General features: G+C 37.2%; 1 protein-coding gene across 1 annotated transcript in view; it reads left to right on the top strand.

Annotated features, from left to right (window-relative positions):
- LOC124244361 (dynactin-associated protein-like) overlaps positions 1 to 6,585 on the top strand; it is a 34,950-nt gene extending 28,365 nt beyond the window's left edge. Inside the window, exons 3-5 of the mRNA XM_046670828.1 lie at positions 2,000 to 2,044; positions 3,386 to 3,454; positions 6,441 to 6,585. Coding sequence (XP_046526784.1) covers positions 2,000 to 2,044; positions 3,386 to 3,454; positions 6,441 to 6,479 — 153 coding nt within the window. The 3' untranslated portion in view covers positions 6,480 to 6,585. The remainder of the gene's footprint in view (positions 1 to 1,999; positions 2,045 to 3,385; positions 3,455 to 6,440) is intronic.
- The last annotated feature ends 5,968 nt before the right edge of the window (positions 6,586 to 12,553 follow it).

The raw sequence follows: 12,553 nt of genomic DNA, 5'->3' as shown, positions 1-12,553 counted from the left end.
TCTCACCTTAAATACCAGCCTCAGCTAAATACAAAGGAGGATGTTGGGGGTGGGGGAGTCAGTTATGGGAGGTCACCAGACAAGGGCAGTAAACAAGGGTAAGGTCATTATGCAGATTTAAGTCCTGCCCTTCTGCATTGATAAGAGTTTCCAGAGAAAAGGTCATCCCCCTTCTTCCTGGTACAGAGAGGGAGACACCTTTACAGATGGAGATTTCCTTTACAAATGTAAATGTCTCTTAACAAAGGGTAAGTAAATTCTACTTTTCAGAGTTTCTTTCCTGTTTGCAGTTTTTAAAAGTAACCAGCCCACAATAATCTTCATGCCAAAGAGACACATCTTGGGGTGGCCAATTCTAGTCTCCCACAATGTCAATGTAATAAAACAAAACTGATACAAAGAATGAAATAGATCTATATTATCAGGAAGCTATTTTCTGAACCCATTATAGTGTTAAATCATGTCAAAAAGATATGTGTGTATGCAAATATTTGCTTAGAAGTTTACAAAATACATATTTTGACTGAATGCTAAATGATCAAGTATTAAAATCCATCCTCAGCTAATGCTGCAGCCACAGTCAAAGGTCTCCATCAAGAAAATGAATTTCTTGAATAAATGAAAAAATCTTATATTTTATCAAATATAATAATTAAATTTTTATCATTAAAATTTTAGTAGGAAAATATTAGAAGTTTAATATTAGAGGTAAAATAAGTTCTCATCATCAACATGCTAAGTTGCTCTTAGGGTCACATTACCTCACATTTGTCACACTAAGGAGATGTTCATTTTCAAATGGTACATTTTATAATGTCATTTAACTTTTGAACAGCAGAATATAATTGAGGATAAAAAATGTTAAGTAATCTATTCTCTAGATGGACTGTTGCATCTGGGGTTTGTAACTAAAAGTCTATAGTAATCATTTTGATAAGAATTTTTCATAAATTTTAGGTGCCATATATTCAAAACTATAAGGAATTGTCTTAAAACATTTTGTGTGTGTGTGTGAGGAAGATTGGCCCTAAGCTAACATCTAATGCCAATCTTCCTCTTTTTATTGCTTAAGGAAGGTTGCCCTTGAGCTAACATCTGTGGCAATCTTCCTCTGTTTTGTATGTGGGATGCCACCACAGCATGGCTTGATAAGAGGTGAGTAAGTCTGTGCCTAGGATCCGAACCTGCAAACCCCAGGCTGCCGAAACAGAGCAGGCAAACTTAACCACTACACCACTGGGCAGGCCCCAAAGCATTTTTAATTTAGTTTGTTGGTTTGAAATTTGAATAATGAAAAGAAAAGAAAAGAAGGTTTTGGATTTCTCATTTTTCTCTATAATTTTTTGGATTATTTTTCTTTAAGCTTCTTAACATTTTTTATAATGTCTCAATTGAAGATGAAATTTCTATGTGAAAATTTTTTGCATCCTTTGGGGAATAAATTAAAAGGAAATGTCAATTTGTTGCTCTAAAATTTCTTGATGAGAAAAACTCCAAAATCATGAACATCAAACTTGGCAGAAAGCAAAATTTCCTCAGTTATTTAAATAAGACCTTTTCCTGGTTTAACCAAGAAGAACAATAGATATTTAAAAGGAGAAAAATTTACTGCACTTGTATGACACACAAGAAAGAGACACTTTAGGAACCCCTCTTCCACATTTGCGAAGCGTTACATTTTCAGGGCTTTGTTCAATTCCATTCACATTATACAGACATATTAATAAAATATAATTCAAAAAGTGTCTGTTTTCATTGGAGGATAATTACACTTTAGCATGGAGTGATTGCATATTTTTGGTATTTTCTCCAATCCCTTTAAAAATTTCTGTTTATATTAATGTGAGAAAAAAGGAATTCTAATAAGAATTTTAATTGAGTTTGTCTTAAATAGAAGTTGCTACTGATTATCTCAAATGTAGAAAAGATGCAATGGGAGTATTTTACCGAAGATGGAAACATGTGAGTCTCTGTTCCAAATTCTGTGTTCTTTTTACAGAGTGGTCACTTTTCAGAAGTTAGCCTGATTCCTTGGAAAAAGAAGGTATGCTAATATCAGAAGACTCTGAATTAATTCATTCTGCTTGAGCTTTGTAGGGGGTGTTTAAGACAAGACTCATGCTTCTATCTACCTGCATGGAGTCTAGTCCATTTCTGAGCACGTCTAAGAAGGAGATAGGATTGTGCTCTCATTTACCAGCAGGGTGCAGCAGGATAAAGCAGAGAAATGCAAGACGACAGACCTCATGGATGGGGCCCCCAACTGGAGACCTATAAAGTCAACAAAATATGACCTTTTGATATTCTGTAAGATGAACTAGAAGGAACACATAAAGCACTTGAGATAAAGCCCTCAGGCAATCGTTTGAGCTGTGAACTGACCTAGGACTGAAGGAGCTGTATTTTTCACAGAACTATCTTATCCAGATTTGGATGTTTGGTGGACATTTTCTCAAAAATGAATTGATGTGGAAAGCAATGGAAAGCATTTGTGACCAAAGTTTTTTTAAATGAACTTTTAAGGGAAGATGCGAATTTTGGAAAACTTGAGAAGTAACAGCTTCTCCAAATATAAAGGGTGTTCTGATGATGTCGGTGGTGATATTAACACATGTGCTTTTAAGAATATTCTATAATGAAATGTTGCAACATTTAAAAGATCTGGATGACTCGGCGAGCCAATATTTTCAAAATGACCAATGCATCATGTTACAAAATCATGTATGGGGAAAAGATCCATAGAAAATGCAAAATTGAGCTATGGTTTTTTAATATAATTGTACACAAAGTTCATTGATAAGACTTCAGATTTCACATTGTGGCTAACCTTTATGAAACTACCATCTGGGGAATTTTGGTGTATCTAGAATTGTGGGAGAATATCTACAATTATTTGAAATGGCTATTAAAATATTTCTCCCTTTATCAACTACACACCTGTTTTAGCCAGATTTTCCTCATTATACATCAACCAAAACAACATAAAAGGCAAATCAAATATTGAGGCATAAATGAAAATCCAGTTGCTTTCCACTCCTCTGAACATTAAAGAGATTTGCAAAACAATGCCAATCTTCTTACTTTGTGTGTGTGTGTGTGTGTGTAAAATTTAGTAACTGTTCATCAAAAATTATGCCGTCTATGTTAATATGGAATAGGCTTATTATTGTTATTTTAAATGAATTAACAAACAAATATTTTCAAACTTCTTCAGTTTTAATTTTGAATGTGGTGAATTTGATAGATATAACCCACACAAACAAGAACTCCTGGGAATCCACAATAAATTTAAGGGTGTAAAATGAACCTGAAACCAAAAAGTCTAACTGCTGTTCCCTGCTCTTCCTCTCTCCTCCTAATACTCTGGCCCTGAATGCTGCTCAAGGCTCCAATTCTCCCTGTCTTGAATTCCACCTATATGAACATCCAGTTCTTTGATACTCTAATGAAGAGGGTAAGTCTTCAGCTATTAAGTCTAAAGAGGGTACTGTTATGGACCGAATGGTGTCCCTCCAAAATTCATATGCTGAAGTCCCTAACCCCCAGGGCCTCAGAACACGGCTGTATTGGGAGACAGGGCCTTTAAAGAAGTGGTTAAGTTAAATGAGGCTATTAGGGTGGGCCCTAATCCAATATGACTGATGTCCTTATAAGAAGACAGATTAGGACACACAGGGGTGCACATGCACAGAGGGACAACCATGTGAAGAGGCAGCAAGGGGGCAACTATCTGCAAGTCAACGAGAGAGGCCTCAGAGGAAACCAACCCTGCTGACACCTTGATCTTGAACTTCCAACCTCAACTGTGAAACAAGGAATTTCTGTGGTTTAAGCCCCCCCAGCGTGTGGTATTTAGTTATGGCAGCCCTAGCAAACTAATACAGGTACTTACGAAACTTCTTTGACTCATTAAATGCAGCATTGACAAACTCCCTCCAGTGCTTGCACACGCCACCCATCTACGCACGCACTCCTCCTCCCTCTAATGTCCCCTCACCCCAATCGTTTACCTTCCTAGTTCCTGCTCACCCTTCAGGACACAGGAAACTTCAGGAAAGTTACAAGTAACTCTCAGAAGTCTACTTGACCTGCCAAATCGACATTTTCTTTCTCCTCTTTGCTTCTCCAGCACCCAGTACCTCCCTTCTGTTATAGCATTTATCATCCATATTTTTTTCAATTTAATTATCTGCATCCTCCTCCAGCCTGCTCTGTGAGGGCAGTGTAGAAACCACAATATTATGACAGCATATATTCATCATATATTTTGATTTTACTCAACAATCTTATGTTCATTATCTCCCTATGACTTCACCGGTTTTACGATTTAGCTTCACTAGTATATAAGTGGCTTGATTTTGCTCACTAGTCCTTACTATTCAGAAAGTAGCAAGACATTTTACGTGGCTTTTACTCGACAGTTCCATTGGTAATTAGACCTCTGACTCCTACAGATCCATTTCTAGAAAGCAAGGTAAACTTAGCTTATTCTCCATCGGCAGGTACAATTTTTATCTGATTTCCCCTTCTTTTTTTCCAGGACTTATAAATTAGTATCGATATAACAAATATTTGAGAATGAAATGAATGCATTCAATTGTACTGGTATATACTTCATAAGCAATGATGCAAAAAAAGAGCATACAATGTAGAAAAAATATTATTCAGAAAATTTTTTATTTTAATCATCCTGATTATAGATTTTGGCCTTGCCAAGTGGGTTCAATTTCTTTGAAATACTCTATTTCATGCCTTCCAAATTTCACACTCTGTAATCGACAACACAGATGTAGGGCAGACAACTTTTCCCTTCTTCCCTTACAGGTCCTTTGGCTGGTCTATTAATTAAATTGACATAAGACAGATTAATAAGAGAAAAACAAATTTAGTGTATATGGGAGCACCATAGAAATATGAGACTCCCCAGCAGTCAGGTATTTGAGGCTCATGTACCATTCTGAGCTAAGAAAGGGGTGAGGGTCTGGGGCTTCCAAGGGGAGGAAGACAATTCACAGGAAGATGAGAAGAGCAAATGTTTGATGCAGATAAGTCTTCTGACACAAAAATTCTCTCTGATGATATTTCTCTTCCTGGTACAGGTCCCCTGTCCAAATTCTTTTAGGCAGTTAAAGGGGAGGTAAAAAGCTCTTCTTGAGTCTGCTGGGTCCCGATTGTCTTCAGCTCAAAATAATCCACATGCTGATATGGCACGTTCTGGGGTGGCATATTCTGCTCTGCCTCACAGCCTATTAAAATACTGTCAAGGAGAATTATGTTTACAGTGATAAATATCCAAAGTTGTAATGCTTATTTTGTATTAATTATATTTATTTGAAATATAATGATAATATTATTCAGCCCAATAACACTGCAGTTTGAAATTCTACAGTGTTATATTCAACACTGTTCTCATCATTAATTCCTATTCCACCTGGCAAACTATGTTCATGCTTCCTGGCCCGACTCAAATTTCAGCTCCTCTTTGAAGTATGCCTCTACCCTGATGTGTGCTCACGTGGTGCTCACAGACATCATTATGATAGCACGACTCAGAGTGCACTGCTATTTGGTATTTACATGTGTATTTTCCTGCTGGTCTGTAAGCTCTCCTGGGGAAGGATCTAGTCATGTTTGTAAACCCAGCCCTCTAATAGGCTCTTATTGAATGAATAAAAGAATAAAAGTTTTTCCATATGCCAATCCAAAATCTTGGAGAAAGGACAACTAGACTTGGAGTGGAAGCCCTGATGGCTGGATTTTCTCTTTTTTGTAATGCAAGTACTGACTTAAGCATTGATTGCCAAGGCATCTATTTCAAAGAGGCATCCACTTCAAGAGGGCTATCACAAATATACACATTGTCAGCCATATGACTAGCTAAAGAGTCACGCCACCTCCCCTCATTGAGGCTCCTTTGTTTTAGAGATCCTGGTTGATTTAGATAACTGGCCATTTGGACTGCTTGCTTATTTTTTCCTTTCCTTTTCTTTTCCTACACTTTAAATTTCTGCTCTTATGTTTTAAATTCACCAATAAAGACTGAGCCTGTGAAACCCTAGGCACCTACCCTCAACCTCAATAAAAGTAGAATCGCAGGCCCATGTGCTCTCTCTCTCTCTCTCTCTCTATTCATGACCCCACTGTGGGGTCCCAGGTGTGCTCTGTAATTTCCAGGTCTTGTAAGTAATAAACCTTTATTTTTCCAAAGTTTCTTGATGGTTATTGCTGAAGGGCATCTTGCAAGGGCTGATCCAACCACAACATTAGTTATTGGTAGGTCAAGAGCGGCACAAGTAAGACTTTATTTCCCAGCATCCTTTGCAGCAGGGTAGACATGTGACTAAGTCTTAGCAAGCAGAAATTATGCATACTACTTGCAGGCTCCGCCCAGAAACCTCCCATATGCACTCCTGGTGTTTTTTTCCCTTCTGGCTTATTAGGATGTCAACTCCCACTGTGAGCTTGGAAGCCATGTGTGAAGGCAGACCTACTGGAAACCAAGTGTAGCCGCTCTGTCTCCACCCGCATGCATTCACTTAGAACCATCTTCCACTGTTTCATGACTGAAAAATAAACTTGTATTATGTTAAGCCAAAATACGCTTGTATCTATTTTTTACTGTGGCCCAGCTAACCCTAATATACAGGTCAAAGAAGAAATTGACCTAGTCTAAATGATTTAGTTCTCTTTCCTGACTCAGGAAAAATTGGAGATGAACGTCTGGGGATTCATCCATTCATTCATTTAGCCAATATCAATTGAGTGCTCTCCATCTGCCACATTCTCTGCTGTATGCTGAAGAGACAACAGTGAACAAGGCAGAATCCATGTCTTCATGGGCCACAAATAATAGTGGGAAGGACAAATGATAGACAAATAAGCAAAACAGAAACAAACAAACCAAAATATTTTTAAGTTGTGATAAGTACTGTGAAGGAAACAGTATAAGAGGATAGGAAATGAAAGGCGTGCATATGGAGGATTTTAGATGGATGGAGTTTCAGGAAAGACCTCCCTGAGAAGGTGATATTGAAGTCAAAACCCAAAGGATGAGAAAGACCCACCTATGTGAGGACTGGAGTTAAAATCCTTCCATGGAGAGAGTTGCATGCAGAGGCTGTACCTTGAGAAATAACTTGGCAAGTCTGAAGCATGAATAAAGGTCATTGTGGCACATAGAATGAGAGATGATGGTGAGTTGAGCAAAGCTAAACTCCAGAGCAGTTTTCAGCCAGGTAAGTGTACCAGCATTCAGGCTACCTGTTCACAAATCTACTGCTAGACCAGCTGAAGACAAGAATACTCACATCTTCTGTTTGCTTTACTCAATTATTTTGTCCTTTGCAGACAGATGTCACTGAAGGGGACACACAAGGCCAAAAGCCAAAGTGGCCCAGTGTATTAGATTCTATTTTTTTTTAAATTAAAGGCTATCTGTGTTACTGGATTAAGTTTATAAAACAAAAAAGTAGAGTTCTATGAAAATATTTTTTACTCTGCTTTATGCATAGTCATATGCATCAACTTTACTAATTAATTATTCTGAAATATGAATAAACACATCATCTCTTCCATGAGTTAGATCATTCAACAATACATCATTATAATTTACTAATAGGAAATTATCACTCATTTTAATTACTTTAATATTCCTACTACTGGGTTATCCAAAGATAACATCATACAGCTAAGATATTGAGGCTTTATTCTTTTCTTAAATGTGCCAATGACTTCCCATTTCTACAGCATCCATTTCAATGATTTCCTTAACAACCGTGTCCAACCTCAGGTTAGCCTCAGTGCTGCTGCAACAAACCATCTTGCCAGTAGCTGCATGTGTCGTTCTCTCAATAGATTTCTCACAGTTTAATGCACAACGTGTTGCCTAAAGGATTCTTCCCTGAATGTCATGAGTCAAGGACAGCTAATATAAAAGCCATGGGATATCATTCAAACAGCTTTATGTGGATGGAAAAGATAACCTTCCATCTTGGGAATAGACCTCAGGCTTCTTTCTATTAATTAATTTTACCTACAGGGACTTTTAGAAAAAGTATTCATCAGGTTACCGGACCAGTTCAGGATCTACAGAGCTTCTGACCTAGCACCCTGATGGATTGATGTGTTGACTGCCTCAGGGTTATTTCACTGCAGCTTGCCCGGAAAATAAAATCACCATGCAAAAAGAGAACCACAACCTCGGCCTCTACAAATTGTTTCTCAGTAGTTTTGTCCTGTCAATGGCTTATTCCTTGGGTTTTAGAGCTACACAAACTCCACCAAACATCTCCCAGTTGTGTGACACCAAAGGGAAAGAAGCATCCTGGGTTTCATTCATTTTTAAGACCATAGTGCGCCATGAGAACTGCTTTACTAAAATAAGTCAGGCTTTTGTTTCAAGAATTGTCAGAAAATCCAGGATGCTACATCAAAAGTAAGTGAGAAAATATGATGTGCTTTATGTGAAATATTTAGTCCTGTGCCAGGCACACAATGAGCACGTGATAAATGGCAGCTGCCATTGTCATCATTGTTATTATCAGTTCTTACAGAATCTTTCTTAGAGACTGATTGCTTGAACTTCAAACCTACATCAATCAATCAATCAAAGTAACAGGTGCTTATTGAGAGCAGAACATGACTAATTGCTAATTCAGTGGATAGCCAGAAAGCGTTATAATAACTCAGAGAGGGGCAGTTCACAATGGGGTAAATAATATTTCACACACCCATGCACACACACACCTCACACATACACAAAAGGGTAGCAACTGAGCCAAGATTTAAAGGGTATTTAGGGGCCAGCCCGGTGGTGCAGTGGATAAGTGCGCATGTTCTGCTTCTTGGCAGCCCGGGGTTTGCCGGTTTGGACCCCGGGTGCAGACATGGCACTGCTTGGCAAGCCATGCTGTGGTAGGCGTCCCATGTATAAAGTAGAGAAAGAAGGGCACGGATGTTAGCTCAGGGCCAGTCTTCCTCCGCGAAAAGAGGAGGACTGGCTGGCAGTAGTTAGCTCAGGGCTAATCATCCTCAAAAAAATAAATAAATAAAGGGTATTTGGATCTTCCATAGGTAGCAAAGGCATCTCCTTCTCAGCCCTCCTCCAAATTATATCTTATTTTGAAAAATTACAAGCCTGCAAAAAAACTGAAAGAAGCAGCACTTATTTATTCTTGACCTAGATTCCACCACTGAAATCGTTTTATCACATTTGCTTTATCTTCAGATTTTTTCTGGCCGAACCATTTGAAAATAAGTTGTGGATATCCTGACACTTCACCCTTGAAATTTCAGCATGCATATCCAAAGAGATAATCACAATAACATTATTTTACTCCAGAACATTAAAAAATACTGCCATCATATCATCTAGTATACCACGCATCTTCAGATTTTCCCAATAGTCACAAAACTGTTTTTTACAGTTTTTATTTTTGATCCAAGAAACAGTCAATAAACAAGCATTTGGTTGTTAGCAGTGTTGCATCTCCAGTCCCAGATGATTCCCACAAAGGTAGAGACTCTTGATATCATTTCCTACATATGGAAGGATGGGCACTTCATCAATCCTTAAATTAACCACTTCGGGTAGTAAACAAATCCTCATAATTGAATTCTCATTTGATAGAACTTTCTAGAAAAATCAAGCAGACTGTTAAGACAATTACTCACATAGTTCCCTTTTTAAGAGAAAAAATATTTCATGCTAATTTTCTAATAATTGGAGGGAGAAAGTGGAAAAGGGGGAGTGCAAATGATTGCTTTCCCTTTGATTATCTTCATAATTGCTTTCATTCTCTGAGATGCTTTGTCACTGATAATGTGGACTTAGCATTACATTGGGAATACAGGTGGCCCATAGGTAAATATTGTTTTTCCTCATTCTACAGTTAATTTGGAATAGTTAGAAACATAGAGACCTATTTCTTTTCTCTGCATGCATTTTTGTTTGCAGCACATAGATCACATCTCCTTGGAAATAATTAGATTAAGCAATAATGCTCCGCAGCTGCTGAGTTATTAGCCAAATGCTCACCAAATGGGATCTCTCATTAGGACTCCTGAACAGGTAATCTTTTTTGATAAATGAACTTATAATTTTCATATCCATTTATACAGCACACAGATATCTTCTTTTATTGATTTCTAATGTCTTGGCACATAGGATGCTATATTTGATTTCTCCTTTTAAAGGATGTAAAATCATTACTGACAATTGATTAAGCTCATTTTCAAAGTGGCGCAAGGATCCGCTAGGAATTAGGTCCTACTTTTGCTTTAAGACTCAAACTTGTTTTTCAAGTTTTATTTCAGAGAAAAGTCATATCTTCTGATGAATAGCTTGATGTCTTCACCATTATGCAAACTCAAATTATATAAAAATAGTTCTCAAGTCCTTATTTAACCAACGCTGCTGAAGAGAAGTTAAAATCAAGTTCCAAATGAAAACAGGTGAAAGTGTTCATTTTTTTCCTGCATCTGAGCCAGATTGTTTCAGGATCTAAACTGCTCCCTGATAGCAATTTAGGAAGTTTAGGATGGTGCAATCTTTTTCTTGATGAACTAAGAGTATTCCAACATCTTCTCTCATTGCAAGTAGAAAAACCTTGCCTCATTTACAGGAGTTAATATATACACCTGCAGCATCTCCATTTTTTTTTTTTTTTCTGCGTTAAAAGACAGTGTTGAAGTTGGAACCTTCTTACACTGCTGGTGGGAATTTAAAATGATGCAGATGCTCTGGAAAACAGTCTGAAAGATCCTAAATAGATTAAACAATGAGTTATATGACCTGGAATTTTACTCCTAGGTATAATATCCAAGAGAAAGGAAAACATACATCCACACAAAAACTTGTACGTATTGTTCAAAGCAGCGTTATCCATAATAGCCAAAAATGGAACAACTCAGTGTCCACTAATTGATTAATGAAAAAAATAGCCATACAATGGAATGTTATTTGGCAATAAAAAGAAATGAAGTACTAGTTCATGCTCCATCATAGATGAACTTTGAAAACATTATGCTAAGTAAAGAAGCCACTTACAAGAGAAAATATTTTATGACTCCATTTATATTAAATGTCCAGAATAGGCAATTCTATAAAGACAGAAAGTAGAGTGATTATTCTTTAGGGATGGGAGGATTGGGAGAGAAACGGGTGGTGACCTCTAATGAATACAAGGCTTCTTATGAGAGTGATGAAAATGTTCTAAAGTAGATTGTGGTGATGGTTGCACAACTTTGTAAATATACTAAACACCATTGAAGTGTATATTTTAAATGGATAAATTGGTGTGTGAATTATATCTCAGGAAAAATATTTTATATATAATTAACATATTTATATAATATATTAAATTATATTATATATAACATAATATAATATTGATGTATAATTTTATATATTTAGTGGTAATTCTCTCTGGGGAAGAAGGTGGTGGTTTTGCTATCATGAGGCCACAAGGACAAGGCAAAATTTATTTAATAATTATTACTTCTTTTGGAAAAGTATTTTAGAAAGAGTTCTATCCACCACATCTAACCAATTAGTATTTGAAGACAAAGCACAAATACCATGGTGATATATCTGTGTCTATCATCACATGAATGAGACATAGACAAGATATAGTGTATGTGGCTTGGGAAACACTGCCTCTTTAACAACAATGAATAAGGTTGAAATCACTCTTCTTATAGGCTCTGATTTTCAGCATATCCTTGGATGATGCTTGCTTTTGCTAATGGGACTCACTTATTCAACATGTATGCTAGAAGGAGTAAAAATTACTGCCTATGACAAAGCTCTGTTGGAATCTCTCTTTCTTATTGCTTAAAGACAATTCAGGCTAATCAAGAGTTTTTTGATCACTTTCTAAAATAGAATAATTCAGTTAAAAACCCTCATTTTTTCTTCTTCCAGCTCCGATTTGATCCATGGCTATAGGAAACTGAAAGAGAGAGGGAGCTATAGTCTATTCTTTTCTGTCAGCTTTCCTCCTTCATCTTGTTCTAGCTTTTTCAGGCAGTAGAGGGAAGACGGTAAACAGGTGGTGGTGGTGACAAATATTTATCTATTTAACTGGGTATGAAATGGCACAATTTGTGGCTATTCTTGTCCGGTTAACGTTAATTAATATCTGCTCATTGGCAGGTATCCAAGGTATCGGCTGTCTCATGGGACACAGGTATGACTTCAGGGAACATCACAATGTTCCATGTTGTATCAGTTGGGGCAGGCCAGCTTTTGTTATAGTACAAACAACCCGGTAAAATTAGTGGCTTAAAATGAGAAAGATGTTTTGTTTTGTTCTTGCTTATGGTAAACGTCCATCACACATATCATGCACAACAGCTAGAGCGGCTAGTCTGAATCTCTTCATGATAGAACTCTCGCTGATGTCTCTTAAACATGATTTCCGTTGTGGAGAGCTCTGGTGGGTCTGACATCAGCAAATAATGTTTTGGAAGAGAAGTGAGATATGTAACTTCTGCTCACAACTCACTTGCCTGAACAAGACTTATACCCTCACCCAGCCACAAAGAGGACAAG

The sequence above is a fragment of the Equus quagga genome, chromosome 9 (assembly GCF_021613505.1).
Source record: "Equus quagga isolate Etosha38 chromosome 9, UCLA_HA_Equagga_1.0, whole genome shotgun sequence".
NCBI classification, from domain to species: domain Eukaryota; kingdom Metazoa; phylum Chordata; class Mammalia; order Perissodactyla; family Equidae; genus Equus; species Equus quagga.
Note: the sequence above shows the minus strand (reverse complement) of the source record. Positions and strands in the feature narration are given on the sequence as shown.